Here is a 22,328-nt window from a genome sequence, read left to right on the forward strand (position 1 = left end):
TCGCTTTAGAAACCAATAGACTGAACACTCCAAGGAGTTTTTGGTGGGGGGGCACACCTAGGGGGCCCAGGGGACCATATGGGATGCTGGGGATCAAACCAGGGTTAGCTGCATGTAAGGCAAGCTCCCTCCCCACGCACTGTCGCCCCAACTTCCTCCAGAGAGTTCTGAACCTGCTATTCCAAATCTGCACAGAAAGCACCTGGAATTCTGGGAGGTAAAGGGGTACAAAGGTCCTCATGCCCCGAAACCTGCAGCCGCTCCTGGAGACGCCTTGGTTTCAAACTCACCTGCAGAAGCGGGGCACCTAAAAGCTTTTTATTAAAAAAAAAAAATAGTAAGACTTTTGGAGGGGCCTGGCATAGGGGGTGGATCCCGGCACTCGTGCCCACCCCCAGCCCTAACAGCGGTTCTGGGTAGCTCAGCTCTCCCCACTACACCCCACTGCACACAGCGGCCACAGCTCCGCCGGAAGGTGTGGGGTGTAGATCTGGAGGAGGTCCCCGGGCCTCGCGACAGGATGCAGGGTGGTCCAGGTCTCTAGAGTTTATCAGGCAGAACCTACAAGCAGAGAAGGCTAACCAGGGTGTCGCCCACTTTGCAGTGCAGCAACTGGGATGTATTCACTCATTTTGGGTGACATTCCTGGGGATTCCAGAGCCAGGCACACGGGTGTTAAATGCAGGTAAATAGGAGATTCGGGCCCGGCGCCCCTAAGACAGAGCGGGGATCCCCCACCAAAAGCCTTACCTCCCACCTGGCAGATCCCCTTACCTCTCGCCGTGCCCCGTCTGCTCGAGGGCAGGATCCCCTCGTCCTGTGCTTGTAAGGAAGGACGCAGTGTCTGGGGGTTGCAGGCCGACCCCGACTCGGCCCCACCCCGCGGGGTCCCCCCTTCCTACCTGGTTGCGGGTCTTATGCGACTTCTGCATCCAGGCCCGCCACTGGTCGTAGAGGCGGAAGCTGAGGTTCGAGCAGTACGCGTGCTTCTTGAGCCAGCCCACGAACTGCTTGAGCTCGCGCCGCACTGGCCCCGAGCTCGGCTCGGCGCCCCGCGGCTCGCAGGCCCCGCCGCCCGGGCCCGGCCGTTCTGCGGAGCGGAGCGCGGCGTCAGGGCGCGCCGGCAGGGGGCGCGCGCGGGGCAGGAGCAGGGCCGACGCCGCAGCCCAGCTGTGCGCCGAGCAGGGGAGGGGCGAGGTGGAGCGGGCGGGGGGAGGGTGGGTGGGAAGGAAGGGGCCCTTGCAGTCTCCTCCAGGACCCGGGTTCCCGTGGCCTGAGCCAGGTGTGAGCAGAGGGAGGGGGAGAGGGGAGAGGCCGGGAGACACGGGAGCCGCAGAAAAGTGGGGAGAGTGGGAAAAGCATGCATGCGCGGTGGGGCGGGGGATCCGGACCAGGAGACTCAGGGGGCGGGGGCTTGGAGACCCGGCTGGAGGTGGGGGGAAGGCTTCGGAGACCCAGAAACCGAGCAGGGCGGAATGTCAGGCAGGCTCAGATGAGAGAGGTGGAGGGCGCTGGGGTGGGGGCCGTGGGGAGTGGCCTGCGGGGCCAGATGGGAGGCCGGTCTGGCCGAGCAGTCGCCGCGGCCAGCCCCCAGCAGGCCGGCGGATAAGGACATCGGCCTCACGTCATAAATATAGCCGGGGACCCGCTGACAGGCCCTGGCACGGCCGCGGCCCCCGCCGCCCCTGCCGGCCTCCCGGGCGGAGCGGCCGCTGCTGGCTCCCGTGCAGCCTCCACAGGTGCTGGGCACGAGCGGGGGCCAAGCTCAGGGCCCGCCCCCGCGAGCTCCCGCCCCGAACCTGGAGGGGCCTGCGCTGGGGGCTGGGGGCCTCTGCCAAGCCGGCCCTGCCCCTACCGGAACGCTCTCTGGGCCTCAGTTTCCAGGTCAGCCCATGGGAATGGGCCTGGCCCTCAGGGTCTGTGGGGGATGACCGACCCCTGGGAGGAACCAGCAAACTTTCTGGAGGCACCTCAGCACCAGGGACTTGGAGCAATCGGGTGATTTTGGGTTTCCTTTTTTGGGAAGCACACCCAAGTCGCATTGTGAGACCATGTGATACCAGCTCCAAACCCAGGCTTCCTACATGCAAAGCCACCCCCACAAACACCTTTCACGCCATGTCACAAGATGCCCCCGATGGCAAGGGGGGGTCAGACCCAGGTTCCCTGACCCCCAGGCTGCCTAGAGCAGAAGGGAAAGTGGCCATCACCCTGATGTTGGTCCTGACACTGACCTCTTGGACAGGCAGGGGGGATGCTGCCGGCTGGGGGGAGGAGAGGAGGGAGACCAGTGCCCTGAAGCTAATGTTGGAATCCTATTTCCTATGGAATCATCCTCTTTCAGGGTTCTGAGTTGTGGGTGCAGACATTTGCTGCCCTTTTGGAGGTTCAGCTTGTTGGTGGTCAGGGGTTCTCGGCAGAACCTATCTGTTGTGTCAGGCACAGAATCAGGGTCTGCAGCAGGCGAGGCGAGCAGCAGGTCTCCTGGACTATCTGGGCCACCGGCTGCTTTTCAACTGTCCACAGCTGTCAAGTTGTTTTTTTTTTAAGGAGCCACTACAGAGAGTAGTTCCAGGGGGTTGCCAGGGCCCCCAGTTTGAGACCCCTCGTCCCTGGGCATGAAGCCTATGTGGTCCTCCAGCGCCCAGCCCTGGCGGGTGCTCACCGCTGCGGGGAGTGGAGGCGGCTGTGGGGTGACTCCACTCGCTCCAGATGCCAGCCTTCTTGGAGCCGTAGATTCCGAAGGGGTTACAGCGCACCTGCACGAAGTAGACGGTGCCCGGCTTCAGGCCAGCCAGGCGGCACGAGGTCTGGTTGCTCACATCGTCCACCACCTGGGCATCAAGGTCAAGGGACAGAGGTGCAGAGGTCAAAGTGTGTGTGGGTGAAACACTGAATGGGGTGGGACCAGTCAGGAGGGGTGGACGGGGCTATAGACCAGGGCAATGAGTGGGGTGGGGCCAGGTAATAGGGCGGTGGTTGGGCGGGTGAGACAATAGGGCGGTGACTGGGGCCGAGCCATCACCTTCCAGTCCACACTGTCCTCCACGCGGTAGCGGATCTGGTACTTGGCTTGGAAGAGGAAGTCCTTGAGGGCAGGTGGTGACACCCAGCGGACGCTAAGCTGGTCCTCCAGGCCCCCCACGCGGCTCACATGTACCTCGGGTGGAGGGTCAGTGGTCACTGTGAGGGCAGTGGCATGCGCAGGTAGGGTGAGTCCTGGGCTCTCCCGGGCCTCTGACAGCCCAGCATTCCCTGGGACCATCCCAGGAGCAAGGGGCTAAGTCAGCCAGTGCCAGGGGGTTGGAAAGCAGCCAGGGCCGAGTCACTGGTGCCTTCTCACTTGACCCAGGTCCTTACTTGACCTCTAAGAACAATTCAGGACTGCATCCTGCAGCCTCACATCTCAGGAAGCTGATTTTGGGAAGGACAATGGCCCCACACGGCCCGGAGGTCCTTCTGGGATCCCTCTGGGCAGCAAGGAGGGCTGGCCGTTCCCCGTGAGGCCTCAGTAAGGGGTGGAAAGGGTTAAAACACAGGCCTGCTCTGGGCTGAGAAACCTCCTAATTAGATTAGGCCCAATTCTACTCACAGATCATCCATTTCCTGCCTCCTGCCTGCACACCCCCCCCCCCCACCCCAGCTCTAGGCTGTGGCTTCCTGGGGCGCCCTGCCCTGGGCGCCCCCTTCCCAGCTCCCTGGGGGCCCCCTCCCTCTCGCACACCTGGGCCAAGCTGAGGGGGAGATGGTCAGCCAGGTGTTCTCAGCAGAATGGGGGTAGAGGGGGGCTCTGGCTGCTGTGGTCGGGGGGGAACTGGAGCTGGGCCTAGGGCTGGGACGGGACGAGCCCCGGGAGCAGGCTTGGGGCTCACCCACGTCCAGGATGTCCAGTGTGAGCACATCCGAGCGGGCCGAGCCCAGGCGGTTGGCGGCCTCCACCCAAATCTCATAAGGCGTGAACAGGGCGAGGTCCTTGGGCACGCGGCAGGAGTGGGGGCCCACTGTGTGGTATTCCTCACACGTGTTGTCCTGTCCGTACCACCTGTTGGCGGGCATCAGGGGCATTCAGACAGGGTTCTTTCATTTTAGGGTTTTTTTGGGGGCATGCTCTGAGGTCAGGGATCTCTCTGGTGCAGCCTGGGGGGCCATGAGGGGTGCCGAAGATTGAATCTGGGCAGTCATGTGCAAGGCAAATGACCACCTCACTGTGCTGTTGCTCCGGCCCCCGAGTCCAGCCTTTGGGGGTGCTGCACCCACCTCAGCTTGTACTTGAGGGAGTAGTTGGTGCGCAGAAAACTCTCTCCCCCTGCCCCAGGTGTCCAGCGGCATGTCAGCTCCTTCATGTTTTTGGACCAGCAGCTGATGTTAAAAGGCTTCTCAGGGGGCACTGGGGAAGAAAGGGGGTCAGGAGCTGGGAGAGATACTGGCAGCTGTACACCTCCACCTGGGTAAGCAAAGCCCAATGTTTTCTTTTCACTGAGCTACACCCAGCAGTGCTCAGGGCAGACTCCTGGCCCAGTGCTCAGGGATCTCTCCTGCCAGGGCTAAGCTGACCCTATGCAGTACCGGGCACTGAGCCCAGGCTAGCCACACGACAGGCCAGTGCACCCCTCCACCCTCGTGTCTCTCCAAGGCAAGTCCAAGCCTGGGGCCCGGAGGCGGATGTGGGGGGGGGTTCCAGGCTGAGTCTAGAGCCCTTAGCCCAAGTCACTGTGCCCTTGAGCCAGGGCAGGGGTCGGGGCCACTTACGGCCCACGTAGAGGCAGGAGCCGGCCAGGATGCTGCCATCACGCGCATGGCACACCAGGTTGTCACCCGACTGCTGTTTGGACCCGTTGAGGTTGGCCAGGGCCAGGGCCAGGGTGGAGGCGTTGAGCACCCGGGAGAGCTCAGGGGGCAGCCGGCGCCCGTTGAGTGTCCAATAGAGACTCTCAGCTGTGGCCCCCGACGTGTCCCCGTGCACTGAGCACGTGGCCTGAAGGGAGGAGCCGATGAGGAGTGTGGGGTCCTGGGGGCTGATCACTGCGGTGTCTGGGGTCAGAGAGGAACAAGGTCAGGTTGAGGAGAAAACCCGGGAGCTCCCAAACCGCCCCTGTGGACTCACATCCCCGGTGCTGGCGCTAGAGCTGTCCCAGCCACTCCCTCCGGCACGGGAAGGTCATGGGTCACACCTGAGGTGCTGGCGGGGCCTGCATGGTACCAGGATGGAACTGGGGTCTCAGCAGTCACAACCTCATGCCAGACAAATACTTTGGGTCCTGTAATAAGTCTCATCCCCAGGCCCCTGTCACTGTGCTCTCATTTCTGGACACTCCATGCTGCCTCAGGGAGCACTCCCAACTGTGCTCAGGGCTCACTCCTGGCTCTGTGCTCAGGGCTGACTGTTGGGTAACATTGGGTTCCTTGCTCCTCCCGCGGGGAACTTAGGTTTATTGAGTTACTCCCACAACAGTGCCCCTGAGGCACACCCAATTTCATCAGGCACTAATAATCCTCTATTGCTTTTTCTCTTTCCTTTTTTTTTTTTTTTTTTTTGCTTTTTGGGTCACACCTGGCAATGCACAGGGGTCACTCCTGGCTCTGCACTCAGGAATTACCCCTGGCGGTGCTCAGGGGACCATATGGGATGCTGGGATTCGAACCCAGGTCGGCCGCGTGCAAGGCAAATGCCCTACCCGCTGTGCTATCGCTCCAGCCCCAGCAATGTCCTTTTGATATAGACACAAGAAGACAGTTGATGCTATGCCTTTGTAACATGGGAGTTAATTGATTCTGAATAATATTTATTCCTGGGGACATCTCACTATATATTCCAGAGCAGAGTCCTCAGGTCAGGTCAGTCTTTCCTAAACCCAGCGGCTGACTTTCACTTCTATGCTCAGGGCTGACTCCTGGGTCTGTGCTCAGGGCTGACTCCTGGCTCTGTGCCCAGGGCTCACTCCTGGCTCTGTGCTCAGGGTTGACTCCTGGCTCTATGCTCAGGGCTTACTCCTGGGTTTGTGCTCAGGGCTGATTTCCAGCTCTGTGCTCAGGGCTCACTTCTTGCTCCATACTCAGGGATCACTCCCAGTTCTGCGCTCAGGGATCACTCCTGGCTCTGCGCTCGGGACCCCTATGTAGTGCAAGGGATCAAATCCAAACCACGGTCCAGCCGCATCCAAGGCCAGCACCTTCGGTCCCTGGACTCCCTCCCCAGCCCCACAGGCTATGTCAATCCTGATGTTCAAAACCCTTAGGTGGTCATTTCTTCAGAGGCCACACCCCATGGTACTCAGAATTTGGATCTGGCTCAGTGCTTAGGAGTCACTGCGGCAACTCTGGGGGGATGTGACAGAAGAACCCGGGCCCCCTGGACAAAGCTGAGCAGGAAGCAATGGGTGATGACCGACGGCCCACAGGAACCCCGGCCCAGAGCCAGGAGGAGTGCAAACCTAAGGCCACACCAACCAACCACATGCCACAAGCTCCAGGAAGGGCCGATGTGCCAGCAGCGGTCACCCCTCCACACCCGCAGCAGACTCATCCTGCTGAATCCTTTTGTCTTCCACGCAGCGTGAAATGGAAGTTCGTGCTCCCCAGTGCTCCCAGAGTCCGGTTGCTGGTCACGGAATCCTGCCTGGCCAGCAGGCCAGAAGGACGGAGGTGTGGCCCACACTCTCAGGCTGAGGGCTCCCTTCCCCACAAGGGGTCTTTCATGTCAGAGAGCATCAGGGAGCATCTGAGATGGAGTCCTCAGGCCAGAGCCCCCAAGGACAGCGCAGCCAGTGCGGAGAACCCCACTCCTAGCCAAAGGGACTGGACCCCTTCAGGTTTCCCTCATTAGCAGGACGAAGTGACCCCTCAGCCCCCCCAAAGTGTCTAGGTGGTGGGTGGTGCACTGAGGGTCTCTGTCTCCCTCAGAAGCAGCCTGACCCTGGGGAAACTGAGGCGAGGAGATGGTGGGAGTGGGGGAGGCATGGTCCTCTCAGCACCCTGTCTGGGGGCTGTCTTCCCCGAACCCCCATCTCCTGCTGCTCCCGCACTGATAGCGGTTCCTGGGGCTTTGCGAAGAGCTTCTCCCAGTTTGGGCCATGGTGAAGACTTCTCACTCACCCCTTCCCTCACATACCCTCCTTCACCCTCCTTCCCTCACCCCTCCACTCACCCACCCCTTCCACCATCATCCCTCACCCACCTTCCCCCTTCCCTCACTCACCCCTTCACTCACCCACCCCTCCCATCCTCACCCTTCCCTACCACTCCTCCTACCCTCACCCACCCCTTTATTCATCCACTCCTCCCTCACTCACCCACCCCTTCATTCACCCACCCCTCCCTCACCCCTTCACTCACTCACCCACCCCTCTCTCCCTCACCCCTTCCCTCCACTCCTCCATTGGTTCATCCCTCGATTCATTCGCTTGGGAGCTGGGAGCACCCTGCCTCATTTCCCAGCTCTGTGCCCTCCGGACAGCAAGTCTTTGGGACCAAGAACAGAAGACTAGGAAGAGAAAAGTTGCCCAAGAGAGGTGGGAAGGTGGCTGGATGGTCAGGCAGGCTAAAGGGAGTGGAGAACACAGGCAGAGATGGGAGTGGGTGAGGGCAGGGGCAGAGGTGTAAAGGTCCTGGGGCAGAAGTGGTCAATGAGCTCAGCGGCCAGCCCTCAGGAAGCAGATTCCAGGGCGGTGAACAGGGGAGGAATTTACATTTAAAAGTTTCCCTGTTAGAGCTTAGGGACTGGGGGGTGGGGAACAGACCCCGCCTGCCTGAGGCAGCTAAGGACAGGGTGATCCTGCCCCCCAGGAGGGCCGGCGTGGCTCTCGCTGCCCCCAGATGGGCGAGGTGGGGTGGACAGGGCTCCTGGGCCCGGCGCTGACGATTTTCCGGGGCAAACTTGGCTGCAGGGCTGGGTCTCGCCTGAGCCTGGGACGGGAGCTGCGTTTGGGGCTTGGCCCACGGCTCGCTGGAGGTCTCGGCGTCCGTGCGAAGAAGCCGGCAGAGCGGGCCAGCGCCGGGGAGGCGGGGGCGGCCGGGGGGCGGGGGGGGGGGCCAGGGGCCGCCCCGGAGGTCCCAGCAGCCAGCCGCCCGCTAATTCGGAATTCCTTCAGCATGAACTCGGGCGTGCCAGCCAGCGTTTCTGCCCCGGCCCACCCACCGCTTCCTGCCTGCCCCCCACCTCCAGCCGGGTGGGAGGCACGGCCAGGCCTGCCCAGGACCCCCTGGCCCCCTTTCAGCCCCGCCACCCCCAACCAGTGCCTGGCCGGGCTGAGAAGGGGCGGGGGGGCGCTTGGCTGAGGTCAGTGTACCCCTCTTACCATGGCTGCCTGGCCAGGACTGGCGTGGCCCGCCTGCCAACAGCTGCAGCTGCCCTCCCGGGGCTGGGCGGGGGACGGGGCACGGGGGCAAGGCCAGGCGGGCCTGGACAGGCCAGGTCCCCCCCCTCACGCTCCTGAACCCCAGCAGGGGAGGTCAGAGGGAGGTCGCTCCTGGGATGGGGATGCCAAACCCAGCTGGGCACCTGAGCCTCGGCCCTTCCCTGCCCTGCACTCAACCTTCTGCATCCCTACAGGCGGGAACTCCATCCTACCTGGGAGGGGGTGGGTAAGGAGCAGAGGTGGGGGTCCAGAGGGCCCTGGGGTTGCAGTGTCCGCCAGGAGCCCTTGGGAAGCTGGGGTGAGCAGCCGGCACAATGCACTGAGGTCGGAGAGGAGGACGGCTTGGCTCCGTCTGGGGGCCTCTTGGAACGCTCACCAACGCCATCCCTGCACTGGGTGGGGCCTCTGGACACCCCTCCTGTGTCCTCCCCGCCTTCCCACAAAGCTAGGGCCTTTACAAGTTCTTCCCTCCACACCCCGCCTCTCCCCAATCCAGAGCCACTGGTGCTGTTAACAGGAACACCATGTGTTTTAAAAGGGAAAAGTGTGAAACTTCGCTGGCAGGGCAGGAGGTGGCCCCATCCCGGGCTCCCCGCAGGGGTCCCGTCTCCTGGCCGGCCTATACCTACAACTGCTTTATGGCTCTCCTGCCCAGAGCTCAGGTGCTAAGACACCCGGTAAGTAGAAACATATTGTGGAGGTGTGAGAACCGTTTATTTAATTTTTTCCCCTTAAAGGAAAAAACATCCATCCATACAACAACCCCTCTAAACACACACACACACACACACACACACACACACACACACACACACACACACCCCACCCCTTCCCCTCTGCTCCAGGGGCTAGGAAAACAAAACCATTCACAGGGCGGGGGGGGGGGGCACGGAGGCCCCCACCTTCCTCAGAGTCCCTAAGAGCCCCCCACCTGTGCTGCCACCAGAGGTGAGCTGGTCTTCTAGCATGAGGCCCCAGAGGTGCCCGACTGGCCCGTTAGGGGGAGCCTGCAACACCCGGGGCAGCTGGGGTCCACCCGGGCCTCTGCGCCGCGGCAACGCGCGCCCCAGACCTGTGCGCGTGTGGCGTGGCAGGACCCGGCAGCCGCCAACGCGCCCTGGCCCAGCCTCCCCCTCCGATCGAGTGTGTGACCACGCATGTGTGTGTGTCGGAGATGGAATGTGTGTGCGCCTCGATGGTGTGCGAATGTGCATCTGGGACGCAGCGAGCGCGAGCTGAGGGCGAGGGTGACGGGCCACACGCCAGTGAGTCTTTGTGTGGCTCTGGGTGTGTCCGAGAGCGGGGCTGGATGTGGGGACGGTGTCCGGGCAGGGGGGTGCGCCGGGTGCGGGGCCGTAGCGCCCCACTGGGTGGGGGTCGCGGCCAGCCCGGCCCCCGGGGGTTCCCGGTGGCAGCCCCCCCACCCCGGCCCGCCCCGCCCCGGGCTGGGCCCGCGGTGCCCGCACTCCCACAGGCTCATAGATTGCTCTCGCCGGAGGCTCCCAGCGCAGCCTGGCCGGGAACGCCGCCGAGAGCCGCCCGTGGAGGGGACTCCGTGGACCCTCGAGAGCGGAGTCCCGCTGGGGGAGGGCGGCGGCGCCGGCCCGCGGAGAGGCGCGTCCCCGGGGACCCCGGGCCGCGCGCCAAGGCGGCCAGAGCGGCCCCCTTCCCGCCCCGCCTTCCTCGCGGGGCTCATCCCTTCACGGGGTGGGGGGGCGCTTGGGGCCGGCACCCAGCGCGCCTACTGCGTGCGCCCCCGCCCGGGAGCCGTGCCCCGCGGCCGCCGAGACTCCAGTCCGCGGGCGCCGTCGCGTGCGCCCGCCGCATCCCGCCGTGCGGAGGGTCCCAGGCCGCGGCCCCGCGACCCCCGGGGACCGGCGCGGGCGTCCTTGGCTACGCAGCCCAGGTAAGGCCTCGGGCGCGGAAGACAGAGCCCGGGGATCGAGGCGTGCGTGGCCGTGCGCCCCGCAGGTGAGGGCGCCCCGAGGGCCGCGCGGGGGGCGCCTTTCTTTGTTCCCCGGCCGTCCAGGTGGCGCCCACGCCCCCTCCCCCCCCCGCGGCTGCCCCCAGGGCGCACGCTCTTGGCCCCGGCGGGCAGGGGAGATCGGTGTGCCGGCTACTCACGAGCTCCCGATCCGGCTCTCGGCGCCCCGAGGACGCAGAGCAGAAGCAGGGGAAGCAGTGGCGGCGGCCGCCGCGCGGATTGGGCGGCGGGGCCCGGGCGGCCGGCGGGCATGGGGCCGGCGCTGCCGGGGGCGCGCGGCGGGCGGCGGCGGCTGCGCGGGGCGCGGGGTGCGGGCCGGGCGCGGGAGGGCGCGGGCCGGGCAGCCCGCACGTCGCTGGGCGCGGGCGCAGAGGCCGAAGCAAGTCCCAGCAGCGGAATTGACAAGGCGCTAATGCGCCGCTGGCCCCGCCCGGCCCCGCCCCCGGCCCGGCCCGGCCCCGGGGGGGCGGGGGGGACGGCGGGCCCCGCACCGGCCTCTCCGCCGCCCGCCCGCCCGCCCGCCCGCGGGCACCACGCGCCCCACCCGTCCGGCCTCCGCCCCGCCGCGCACCGCGCGCGCGCCGGGTCCCGGGCCCAGTATCCCCACTGAACCCCTAGCGCCCGAGACTTCCCTCCGGAACCCCGCCGGCTCCCGGCTCCCCACCCCCAATCTGGGACCTGGCGCCCCATCCCCTCTCCATGCCCCCGCCCGCTCCCCCGCGCTCGGTCCGGCGGCCCTTCGGTGTCCCCTGCGGCCCCCAACCTTGGCCCGCTCCCCCTCCCATCCTCAGCCTCAGCCCCCACCCCAGCGCAGGCCCCGCCCCCCCACCGAGCGGTCCGGGGAGCCCCGCCCGCTCCCATTTCCAGCCCCCTTCCTCCCCAGGGTCCTGAATGTCGGAGAGCCCCCACTTCCCAAGCCCTCGGCACGCGAGGAGTCCCGGCCGAGCGCCCCCCTGCCATCCCTGCCCTGCTCCCCTTGCTGCTCCGGCGCGCAGCCTCGGGCCCCTGGCTTCGCTGGAGGGAAGACTGAGCCGAGGCCGGAAAGCTGAAGTCCCCAGCCCTCGCCCGAGTTCCCTCGTCCCCCTGGCGCAGGACCGGGCTGAGATGGGGGGGGGCGCTCGGGAGGGGAGAAAAGGGCCCCGCGCAGCCCCGCACGTGAGGCAACAGGGACTCGCAGCAGGAGAGCGGTGAGGAGGCCCCCTGCGGACTCAGGGGCTCCCCCCACGGAAAAATCCGCTCAGCGGCCCGCGGGTGGGGTGTGCCTGGCCGTGAGTAATCGCTGGGCGGCCGCCGCCCGCCGGCTCCAGGTAACGCGCGGCCCGCGCGAGCTCACGCCGCCGAGCTCACGCCTGCCTGCGCGCAGGGCTCCTTCCCCGGCTTATTATTTTTGGCACCGCTGGGGACTCGGGACCCCTCCCGGGTCCGGCTCCTCGGCCCCCTCCGCGGGTCCCCACCCCGGGCGGGCGCCCGAGATAAAAGGGCTCGTGGCCTCCGCGCCTCGGGGGAGGGGGAGCCGAGCTGGAGAGTTCCGGGGCGGCTCCGCCCCGCCCCCAGCCGCGTGCAGAGGAGGGGCCCCGAGTCCCCCCGCCAGCCGTCCCCGCGGGGCCGCGAGAGGGCCCAGGGGGCTGGGGAGGACCCTCCTACACGGTGCCCAAGCTTACGCCACCCAGACCCCACCCGAGCCATCGAAGGAGTTCCACCGTGGGACTCTGCGGACCCTCCAGCCATACGTCCACAGGGCTCTGTGCAAAGGGGTGGTGCACAGCCTTTTCCTGGGGCGGGGGCAGGGTAGCCAAACCTGTGACTCAGTTTCCACCTCAGCCAGTCTGGGCTATGGGCAGACCCAACGCCACCCACCACTTAGCACTGCCGGGAGGCTGAAGCGGTCTCCGCTCTTAGTCTGTCACTTCTGGGCAATGGGAGTGAGGTCCCCACAGCGTGGCAGCGGCCCAGGGTGCCGTGGAGGGGGCCTGCCAGCCCTTGCCTGCAGTTCAGCCTCCTCCTGGAAGGCGTTCAGGAGTCAAACCGTAATTTCCCACCCAACCCCAGCCTCGCTCCTTCCCCCCTTCTTCCTCCGCCTGGGAAAAGCCCCCCCCTCCGCCCAGGTGCGCGGCTGGAGACCTGGAGCCGCCCGTGGAGTTCTCCCTCCCCTCATCCCCCACGTCCAATCCATCAGTAAATCCGGTTCGCATGCGGCTGGGGTTAAGATTGGCTTGTCCCCAGCCCATCCGCCCCGGGTGTCACCTCTCAGTAGCCGTCCACTCCAGCGGGGGCAGACAGTGGGCGGCAGCAGCTTTGCAAGGAGCCTAGCGGGTCCCTTCTCCACACCCCGCACCCGGCTTCCTTCCCGCACTTGATCTGGCCCCATAGCTCCACGGCTGCAGCCCCCCCAACTCCTCCCCTCTGCCCGCCCACTGCACACTGCTTGCTGCCTTGACAGGGATGTGGGCCCCTGTTCTTTCCCCCTCCATTCTCTGTGTCCCACTTTCTCAGAGCAGCGCCCCCTTGCACCTCGCAGGCACCTTAAACTGTCTTGGGAACACCCCCTCCTCCGGCCTCTCAAGCTGGACGCCCAGTGAGACCCCAGGCTGGGCCCACACAGGCGGCGGAGATGTTCCCCCAACATTTGCAAACCCCATGGCTGAAAAATCCTCAGAGCCTCCAAGAGGGAAACCCAGGTTCGGTGCATCAAGGCAGGGTTCTTGTCGGCACAAACCCAGCTGCGCTGTGCAACCCAAGCCAGTGGCCAGCCCTCTCTGGTTCTGCCCAGGAGCCTGATAGACACTCTTTGCCCCGCCCCACCATGCCCTGTGCTCTCTATCTTGGTTGCCTTTTGCCCCCTACCTGTGACTTTAAGGAAAGAGGTCATTTCTGGGGCATCTTGCCGGCCTTGGGGTCTGCAGCATGATCCCTTCCTCCATACCCACGCCCCACTGAGCAAGAAGCGATGAGAGAATTCTGGCAAATATTGACCCAAGTCCTCCACAGTGGCTGGAAACTGGGCACAGGGGGAGGGCACCCCTCTTGTCCTGTCAGGGGAGACCAGCGCCAGCTCCGTGGGAATGCCCAGGGTGTGGCAGGGCTCCGCGAGCAGCCCCTCCCTTGCGCCATCCTGTGTCACTGGCTGTAGTTCCCACGAGGGGCTGGGTACACTTGAGGGTCTGACCTTGGACATGGTGCTGGCACAGCAGAACTGGGGCAGGACCTCCGGGTGCCACCATGGTTATTGCTATGCTGAGCCCAGCAAACGGGGTGCCCAACTGGCCCACGGAAGTCCCTGGCAGCCTGGAGGTCTTGGGGTGGGGGGCAGTCGCACCCCCTGCTCCCTCCCCTCAGCTGTCAGCCTGCGCCGGCGCCACCCTGCCGCTCTCCTCCCCGTCAGGGACCCGGCTTGGGGGTGGGGGTCAGCGGGGTCGTGGCGAGGGCGGCGAGGGACAAAGGGCGCTTGTACGATGCCCGCCCTGACCTCGGCTGCCGCTTCCCGGACGCCCGGCCGCGGCTGATTCACGCGGGGACCAGCCGAGCGCCCCCCTGCCTGCCGCCCCCGCCGGGCCGCCCCGGGGGGTAGGAAGTGGGGGGGCGAGGGGCGGCGCCGAGTCAACTTTCCCTCTTAAGCCCCGAAGGAATGTCGGCGGATTTCCTGAAACCCGACCCCGGCCGCCCGCCGGCCCGCCCGCCCCTCACCTGGGGCCGCTCCCCCGGGACACGCAGGAGGGGCGCCGGGGGCTCACCTGGGAGGCTCGGGGTCGAATCCTCCTTCCGCTCCCGCCCCGCGGCCACGAGGAGCGGAAAGGGGGAGGGCGGGGCGGCCAGCAGACGCTTCACCCATCTTTCCCGGGCGACCTGGGCCGGCTGGCGGCCCACCCCCAGCCTCAGTTTCCCCTTCTTCCTGGAGCGCTTTCCAGGACACCGCTTATGCCTGGCGCCCCTTCCAGCACTGGGAGCCCCCTCTTTCCTTCGACTGGCTCGGTCTCTCCCGCTTGCCACCGGGGTGGCACTGCTTATGGCGGGTCCCGTGCCTCAGTTTCCCCATCTATCAGCCCGACCTCGCAGCGTTCCCAGAAAGTACGGGGAATCGCGAGAGGCCGGGCCCGGCGGGCCTGGGCACTGAGTGTGGGGTTTGACTCCTGGCTCCGCCGGTAGGTCCCTACCCCGGGCACGGGGCAAGGGACTGGTCGCCCTGCCTGCGTGCCCCGGCGCGGCCTGGCGCGCGACGACCTGGACGCGAGGGTCCCAGCTCGCGCGCCGCCCGGGGGCTAGGGTAGGCGCTCGCCGCAGGGTCGCTGCGGCCTGGCCGGGAGGGGCGGGGCGGGGCGGGGGAGGGGCCGCGCCGGGATCCAGATGTTCGGGTCCGCCAGGCACAGCCGCGCCTGATTAAGCCACGTGGGGGCCTGCGGAGGCCGCCGAGATGAAAGCGCGGCGGCCGGTCGGGGGAGGGGGCGTGCCGGCCCGGGTCCCCTCCTCCCGCCCCGGAACCTGCGGCGCCCTTTGCCCCGCCGACCCCGCGTGGCGGCCGCCCCGTCTGCGGGGGCGGAGCGTGGCGCAGAGCTGCGCGCGGAGGCGCCGGGGACCCGCCAGGCACCTGCGCCGGGCGCGCGGCCGGAGCCCCCATCAGGACGACCGCCCAACCTTGGCTTTAGGTGACCGCGCTGTACCGCCAGGGCCCCTGTGGACCCCAAGTTTTCCCACGAAAATCAGAATCGTCCATAGCTCCGGCAGCCCCATCTGCCCGTCTCAACCCTCTTTCCCACGCGGACGGGCCGAACAGCTCCCCGGGTCGGGGAAGCAGAGACGAGATAGGTCAGGCCTCTGGATCCCGCGGGGACGCTCAGGAGGGGCAGGGAGGGCTTCCCGAAAGAGGGCCACCGCCCCAGACACGGCATCCCCTACTTCAGCACCAAAGGGACCCAGTGCGTCGCCAGCCGTCGCCCTGACTTTATAGCCCCCTCCCCTGTGGCCAGCTTCCCAGACACCTGGGGAAGGCCCCCCCTGCTACACCCACCAAAAGCCCCTCATTCCTTTGCACCCCACCCCCATTCTTTTCCCTCAGTGCCCGCTGTGACCCTGTGCTCAGGGCACTCCTGCAGCGTCTGGGGGGACCCTGTGGGGTGCTGGGACTCAGAGCAGGTGGCTCTGCATGACAAGCGTGTCACCCCCGTACTAACTCTCCGCCTGCCCACCCCTGTTGGCTTCTGGCTTGTCGGCGGGTCCGGGCAGGGTCGGTGCCGGCGCCCTCAGGCTGGGATAGACCGCGGGGCCCACCGGCCACCTGCCCCGTCGCCCCACCCGCGCCACGGCTCCCCCGCCCGTTCTCCGCATCCCCCGCCCCCCCTTCCCAAGCTGCCTCGCTCGGGTGACGTCAGCGACTCGGTCCCCGCCGCCGCCGCATCCTCTGAGCCTGCCCGGAGCCCCGGTGCCCGCGCCCCCCGCGCCTGCCCGGCCATGGCTTGGCTGGCGCTGCTGCTGCTGCTCGCACCGCCCGCCGCCCCCGCGCCCGCCCCACGCGACCCGTTCGTCCCGCAGCTCGGAGACATGCAGACCTGCCAGCAGCGCTGCCGCGACCGCTACTCGGGCCCGCAGTCCCCGCAGGTGAACAACGGCCGTCTGGCTGGGAAGTGGTTGGGGTCTTACATGGCCAGCGAAGGCTTGGGGGCTGCGCTTTCCTCGGCTGAAGCGGGATGGGGTGGGTCCCTGGAAGCGCGGGGGTGAGCGGGAACGGGCTGGCGGCCATCGACCTGGTGCCCAGCCCCCACCCCGCTCGGGTCTGCCATCCCCGCCCAGTATCCTTCACATCTTTTCACTGCCCGCTCTCTGGATACAGCTCCGCACTCCCTCCTCCCAGCGCAGCCCAGTCAGCTTCTTTTCACATCCAGCCTCTGAGCTTCCCCAGGCCCCAGGCCCCCTCAATTCCAGCTTCTCCCAAAGGTTTGGGGGGAGTTCACCCCATCTTCCCTGTTGGCCCCTTTGCAAGCCCCGCCCTGGTGCTCTTGGAGCTGAGCCTTCCTCTCCCGAAGCTATCAGTCCCCCAGTGCACCCCAGCTCCCTCACCTGGGCTGGGACCAAACCTCTCAGCCTGCCCAGGGCTTCAGCTGGCATCACCTCCCACCCCTGCCTCTGGCCTCAGCATCCCTCTGAGCCCCATGTTCCCTGTCCCTGTCCCCTGTCCTTAGCCCCGCCCCGAGCCCGTGGCCCCGCCCAGTGTCTGTGCCCCTCCCGCTCTGCACCCCTACACCTGAGCCCCGTGTCCCCCTAGCTTGAGGACACCACTGAGTCACCGCAGAGGAAGCATGGCCGGGCCATGATGGTCAGTGCCTGCAACCGAGGCTGCCGCTTCTTCTCCATCTGCCGCTTCGTGGCCCGGAGCGCTAAGTCCAATGGCACTCAGGCCGAGTGTGAAGCAGGTGAGGGGCGCAGAGGCAGGCCCAGGAAGGGGGGCCCGGGAAGTGGGGCCTGGGGCAGGAACTGCTGCCTCACGGGGTTCTGTGCCTGCTCACAGCCTGCCTGGAGGCCTACATGAAGGATGCAGAGCAGCGTGCCTGCAGTGAGGGCTGCTGGAACCCCAACCCTGAGCTGGACCACAAGGCAAGTCCCCACTGGGCACCCCAAGGCTATTTCTGTCCTCTGGCCCCTGGGCCTCACTCCCCTGCTGGGGGCCTCCCTGCTTGTCCCCAGCAAAGCCACAGTCTCGAGCCTTCCTGGACACAGAGCACGGGGCGGGGGGGTGAGGGGGAGGCGGGGCAGCTGTTGAGATGTCCGGGCCTGCACTCAGCCAACTCCAGCTCTTCCTCATGTCCTCCACTTCCCATCACACTCTGGGGATGTGGTGCTGTTAAAACTGTCCCTGCTGGCACCTTCAGAGGCCCCTCAGCTGCCTTCCCCAAGCCCCATTCTAAAGCCCACTTCTCAGGATCTGGGGTTTGGGCGAACAACTTCCCAGCACACCCAAATTAGCTCCCCAGACTCCCCATTGCTAACCCCTGCTCACCTGTCCTGGTTCAGGAGTGCCATGGCAAAGGAAACTGAGGCACAGGTGCTTGGACTGGGGTTGCCCGGGAAATACCCCCTCCCCCCATTCAGAGTTGCCTTTCACCTCATGAACAGCACAGGGAGAAAGTAACAGTGATAGTGCCAGGGTTGGGCGCCTCGAGCTGGGCTAGTCTCATCAGGCCACTGACACCCAGAAGAGAATCAGCCCTTTTCAGGGTGATCCGCTTTCTCTAGCACCCAGCTAGCTGGCAGGTCTGTGGCAAGTCATCCCTGTTTGGTGACATTGCTATGCCTGGGGCCTCCTATCAGCAGAGAAAAGTCCTGAAAGCCCCCAGTGGGGTCGTCTCCTTGCTGGATTTATTCTCCACCCTCTGCAATGACCTCATCAACTCAGCCCAGGGCTTCATCTCTTCCACCTGGACCTACTACTTGCAAACCAACAGCGGGAAAGTGGTGGTATTCCAGGTGAGGAGCCGGCAGGGGTGTGGCTGGGGAGAGGGGGGAAGCAGGGGAAGAAGTGGCTTATGAGATGCAAAGTCCACAAGGGATGTAGGTGGGCTTCAGTCATAGCTGGATCCAGTAGCTCAGTGTCCTCCTCCATTCCTGATCCTGCTCTGCTCTGTGGTGGCCCCTGCCCAAGTGAGTTCCACCATCCTGAGAGCAGGACGGGTGCCCAAGGCTCCTTAGACTGGAGCCTCGCTGGCATGTCCAGATTAGCCTCGGTCACCTCTTGTGGCTCCTGGGGGACATGTTCAGAGTGCTCCCTCCTCCCCCAGCAGGGAAGTGTGCTCGCTGCATGCAGGGGTTCAGGCGCCAGCTGGAACAGGGGCAGTGGGGGCTGCGGGGGTACAGGGCAGTTGTTTGTTTTTGCTTCTGGGCTGTACTCAGTGACTCTCAGGGCTTACTCCTGGCTCTGCACTTAAGAATCACTTCTGGCAGTGCTTGGGAATCTGGGTGGGTCGCGTGCCAGGCCAGCACCCTCCCCTCTCTGCTTCCACTCTGGCTTTCTAAGGACACGCTGTGCTACCTTCCTGCCTAGACTCAGCCTATGGTGGAGGCCCTGGGGCATGAGGGGTACCAGCGGAAGCGAGTGGAGGTCACGTGGCGGGGTCCCCACCCCGAGGCCTTGGAGGTGCACATGGGTAAGGCCTTGCCAGAGCGCCATCTTGTCCGGGGTCACCCTGGGGTTCCAGCTCCCATCTCCCTCCCTGTATGGTCTTGCATCTGGTCCAGAGTCATGACCCACTGGCCCCAGCTGACCTACCTTCTCCCGGCCCGGGTCTCTCAGACCCCCTGGGTGCTTTGGACAGAGCAAGGAAGGCCAAGTTCCGAGTGAAGACCAGCAACAAGGCCAAGGTGGACGAGGACCCACAGGACAATGACTTTCTCAGCTGCATGTCCCGGTGAGTGGCCTGGTCCTGGGGCAGGGCCTGGGGGGCTGGTCTGCCTGACACAGAGGCTGCCCAGCTGAGTACCCTGTGCTGTGGCAGGCGCTCAGGGCTGCCTCGCTGGATTCTGGCCTGCTGCCTCTTCCTGTCCGTGTTGGTGATGCTCTGGCTTAGCTGTTCCACGCTAGTGACAGCGCCTAGCCAGCACCTCAAATTACAGGTGGGCAGAGAGGGAACGGTTTCTCAGGTGGTTGATGTCAAGTGGGCGTGGTTTATAGCATATGGGCGTGGCTGGTGGTAGGTGGGCGGGGTCTGTGGTGGATGGGTGGGTGGGGCTTTCTCCCTGGTCCTGGATTGGACCACTTTGTTGCGGAGTCTAGCTGGTGGGCGGCTCTGATGTCCCATTTGCAGCCCCTGACTCTGGAGCAGCACAAAGGCTTCATGGTGGAGACCGACTGGTCCCTGTACCCTCCTCCGTTGCCCGCCGTTGGAGATAGCCCCCCGCCCTACAAGCTGAAGCTGGACCTGACCAAGCTGTAGGTCTTCGTCTTCCCCCAGCCCCCGGAGACCTCTCTGTGCCCCGCGTTGTCCCCAGGTCCAGGAGGGTGTTTCCTCGCGCCCCGCCCTCTCCCCACAGCCCTGCCCCACCGCGCAGGGGGTGGCCGTTCCCCCCTTCTCACAGTGTGCTACTTTTTCTGTCTTCAGTCTTGTTGCTGCCTGAGTCTGTGACACCCCCACTCCCTACCCCCATCCCACTCCAGTTCGCCCCTCATCGCCCCCTCTCTGCGGGGCTGTTTCCAGGGACACAGCCTTATCTAGGGTCCCTCCACCCCACACCCCCTCCATGACCCTGGGGGGTGCTGGGACAGGGCTCAACTGGGGGTCGGGCAGGGAGGAATAAACTCTCTACAAAGAACTCCGCTAAGCTGGTTTCCTTTCTCTCTCTCCCCTTGGCCCACAAAGAACCCCTTGTGCACAGGCCCTTTCTCGGATGGGGGTATATACGGGAATACCAGAGTAAGCCAACCAGGTACTACCTAGAATTTCTGGACAGCCTCTTGCTGCCCAGCCCATGGGGGTAGTCCTGACTTGAGGCATCCCTGGAAAAGTGGCTTGTGGCACTTGCCCAAGCTGGGGGGAAGGATTGTCCGGCCCCAGTGTCCTTCCTATGAAATGGGTAGGTGGCTTTGTCCACTGGTGGTGTGACACCCTGCTTTTAACCCCCTCTCTTCTGGGCCTGGGTTTCTGTCCCTGAGGGCAGCCTCAGGGCATTTCCTGGGCTCAGACTGGGCAGGAGGAGCTTCAACCCACAGGGAACAGGGACCAGGAGCTTCCATCCTCTCTGCAGAGCTGCCCAGCTCCGTGGCTTTCTGGCATTGGGGCCACACCCAGCAGCGCTCGGAGTTGGCTTCTGACTGTGCTTAGCAATCACTCTTGGCAGGGCTGGGGGAGCAGACCCTGTGTTGGCCACGTGCAGGTAAGTTCTCATCCACTATGCTGTCTCTCCAGCCCCCACCCGGCTCTGCGGCCTCCAATATCTGCATCAATGCAGATATATGTTCTGTGTGTGTGTGTGTGTGTGTGTGTGTGTGTGTGTGTGTGTGTTTGTGCATGTGGTTTTGGGAGCCACACCTGCTGATGCTCAGCAGTCACTCCTGGCTCTGTGTTCAGGGGACCATATGGGATGGGGTGTTGAGGATTGAAGGATTGAACCTGGATTATCCATGTGCAAGACAAATGCCCTCCCCCGCTGCTGTCCAGTTGCTCCTGTCTCCACTTTTGAATGTTTCTGGTCGGTCTCTGTCTGAGCTCTGGGTCTCTGGCACTGGCTTGCAGGTGGGAATGAGGAGTGTAGAAGTTAGGGACTGAGGAAGGCTGACGGGAGCTGACAGTTTTGGGGAGTTGCTGGGTGGGATGTGATTCCTGCACTCCACCCTGCCCTGCCTCTCAGGACCAGGTGTGACTTCCTGATAATCAGCAGGGGCGCAGCAATGGGGTGCAGCATCCTCCCCCGCGAGGCCATTGCATGGCAGCTGCTTTGGTCCTGGAGCCACACTGCACCCCACACTGTGTTATTCCTGAGCTTGCCCTCACAGCTACAGACTCCATTTCCTGCAGCCCCGCAGAAGCCCTGTTACCTCTGGTGGTCCTGGGCCTGGCTCAGGGCTGCTCCTGGCCTATGACCACTGTCTGCCAACCTGGAGGGTCCAGTTCAGCTACTCTGAACATGTGGGGATCCCGGCTGCTTCACCAGAGCTGCCTGTAGAGGAGCTCCATGTCCCCCATGCCTTTCCTTTTGATCTTTGGCTACTTTTGTTTGGGGGCCACATCTGGAGGCCACCCAGGGCTTACTCCTGGTGGGGTGCAGGGAACAATATGCAGTGCCAGGAATTTGACCCAGGGTCAAAAAACAAACCAGGGACTGGAGCTATAGGACAGCAGGGAGGGCATTTGTCTTGCACGTGGCCGACCCAGGTATGATCCCTGGAATCCCATATAGTCCCCTGGACATCACCAGAAGTAATTTCTGAGTGCAGAATCAGGAGTAACCTCTGAGCATTGCCAGGTGTAACCCAAAAATCAAAACAAAACAAAACAAAAAACCCAAAACAAACCTAAAACACAAAACCACGTCACCCTCATGCTTTCCTTCTGAATCCTCAGGCCATGTCGGGGAAGAACAGGCCTGGTCTACCTTGCGGACATGCAGTGGGCATGGGCAGAAAAGTGAGTGAGGAGAATGGGCAGGTGTCCTCCCTTGCAGGACAGGGAGGAGTGGCTGCCTGGAGGAGGTGCAGTGGTTTTTGGTGGGTTGGTAGGATATGGGGAGTCTTGCAAATTTCTGCTCCTCCTGGAGTCTTGGGAGAGAGAATTCCCTTCCATGGGGTCAGAGGAGAAAAGACCTGGGAATTTGTTTTGTTTTGCTTTGGGGTGACTCTCTGAGCTCTGTACTTGTGGGTCTGTCTGGTAGATCATGTGCACCTGGATGGAACTGGCCACCCCTGCATGAAGCCTGTGCAGTCTTTTCTGCCCAGGAGACCTGGCTGAGCCCTGACTTTGCCGCTGTCTGGGCCTCAGTTTGCCTTTCTTCCCCCACCTCTGGCTCTGTCCAGCATGTGGCAAATTGCTGAGGCTCCTCCTCTCTCTCTTAGGGTGTCCCATGGACGACCTGGTGGAGGCAGGTGGCAGGAGGGGTTCCCCATCACCAGGTTGCCATGGCAACCAGCCATCCTGCTTCTGTGGCAACAGGCCTGAGTTCCTGCCCAGGTGCCCTCACCCACAGGCTGCGTCTCCCTAGAGACAGAGACCCAAGACCTTCCTCTGGGGCTGAGGGGAGATTCGGTACAGGCAGGAGCTAAGGCTTTAGGGGTTCCTGTTCAGGCTGTGCTGCCCTCAGCGCTCACCCCAACCCTTTTCCCCGAATCCCCAGGGTCGCCACAGGCTACTCCCTCTTCCCTCACAGACACTCAGCCTGAGCATCCCTCCCAGACACTCTGACCCAGCCCACACCTCCCAGGTCCCAGGCACTGCGCCCTAACTCAAGCCTCTATCATGTTGACAATTAAGTTATTGCTTCTTGGCTTGTGTGATGATTGGTTTAATAAATGTTCCCTC

At 64.5% G+C, this 22,328-nt stretch overlaps 2 protein-coding genes across 5 annotated transcripts; one reads left to right on the forward strand and one right to left on the reverse strand.

Moving 5' to 3' along the window:
• Window positions 1-180: 180 nt before the first annotated feature.
• Window positions 181-16,581, reverse strand: CRLF1 (cytokine receptor like factor 1). Of its 3 annotated transcripts, none has more exons than XM_055128673.1 (9): window positions 15,970-16,581; window positions 4,750-5,031; window positions 4,258-4,387; window positions 3,873-4,042; window positions 3,026-3,183; window positions 2,666-2,834; window positions 903-1,090; window positions 775-822; window positions 181-561 (listed from the first exon to the last, which is right to left on the reverse strand). In XM_055128673.1, exons 1-9 carry the CDS (start codon window positions 16,067-16,069, stop codon window positions 541-543), a joined length of 1,266 nt encoding a protein of 421 aa, XP_054984648.1. In that variant the 5' UTR covers window positions 16,070-16,581; the 3' UTR covers window positions 181-540. The 3 variants fall into 3 exon arrangements, with proteins under 3 accessions (XP_054984648.1, XP_054984647.1, XP_004616897.2); XM_055128672.1 differs by lacking the exon at window positions 15,970-16,581 and adding an exon at window positions 10,479-10,608 and having other exon boundaries at window positions 183-561; XM_004616840.2 differs by lacking the exon at window positions 15,970-16,581 and adding an exon at window positions 10,479-10,608 and having other exon boundaries at window positions 191-561; window positions 775-817.
• Window positions 9,535-19,632, forward strand: TMEM59L (transmembrane protein 59 like). Of its 2 annotated transcripts, none has more exons than XM_055128670.1 (9): window positions 9,535-10,260; window positions 15,679-15,927; window positions 16,592-16,739; window positions 16,835-16,920; window positions 17,635-17,790; window positions 18,365-18,467; window positions 18,614-18,728; window positions 18,816-18,933; window positions 19,125-19,632. In XM_055128670.1, exons 1-9 carry the CDS (start codon window positions 9,550-9,552, stop codon window positions 19,251-19,253), a joined length of 1,815 nt encoding a protein of 604 aa, XP_054984645.1. In that variant the 5' UTR covers window positions 9,535-9,549; the 3' UTR covers window positions 19,254-19,632. The 2 variants fall into 2 exon arrangements, with proteins under 2 accessions (XP_054984645.1, XP_054984646.1); XM_055128671.1 differs by having other exon boundaries at window positions 17,638-17,790.
• The last annotated feature ends 2,696 nt before the right edge of the window (window positions 19,633-22,328 follow it).

Source organism: Sorex araneus, chromosome 2 (assembly GCF_027595985.1).
Source record: "Sorex araneus isolate mSorAra2 chromosome 2, mSorAra2.pri, whole genome shotgun sequence".
Classification (NCBI taxonomy): Eukaryota; Metazoa; Chordata; class Mammalia; order Eulipotyphla; family Soricidae; genus Sorex; species Sorex araneus.

What these genes read in the sequence shown, in the direction of transcription:
- TMEM59L (XM_055128670.1), top strand. Translation starts at nt 9,550, where the DNA reads ATGGTGTGCGAATGTGCATCTGGGACGCAGCGAGCGCGAGCTGAGGGC. An exon ending in TCAGGCCGAGTGTGAAGCAG is followed by an intron (nt 16,740 to 16,834) that starts GTGAGGGGCGCA and finishes GCCTGCTCACAG; the next exon opens with CCTGCCTGGAGGCCTACATG. An exon ending in TTTCTCAGCTGCATGTCCCG is followed by an intron (nt 18,729 to 18,815) that starts GTGAGTGGCCTG and finishes GTGCTGTGGCAG; the next exon opens with GCGCTCAGGGCTGCCTCGCT.
- CRLF1 (XM_055128672.1), bottom strand. Translation starts at nt 10,590, where the DNA reads ATGCCCGCCGGCCGCCCGGGCCCCGCCGCCCAATCCGCGCGGCGGCCG. An exon ending in CGCATAAGACCCGCAACCAG is followed by an intron (nt 823 to 902) that starts GTAGGAAGGGGG and finishes CTTCCTTACAAG; the next exon opens with CACAGGACGAGGGGATCCTG. An exon ending in CAGACGGGGCACGGCGAGAG is followed by an intron (nt 562 to 774) that starts GTAAGGGGATCT and finishes CTCTGCTTGTAG; the next exon opens with GTTCTGCCTGATAAACTCTA.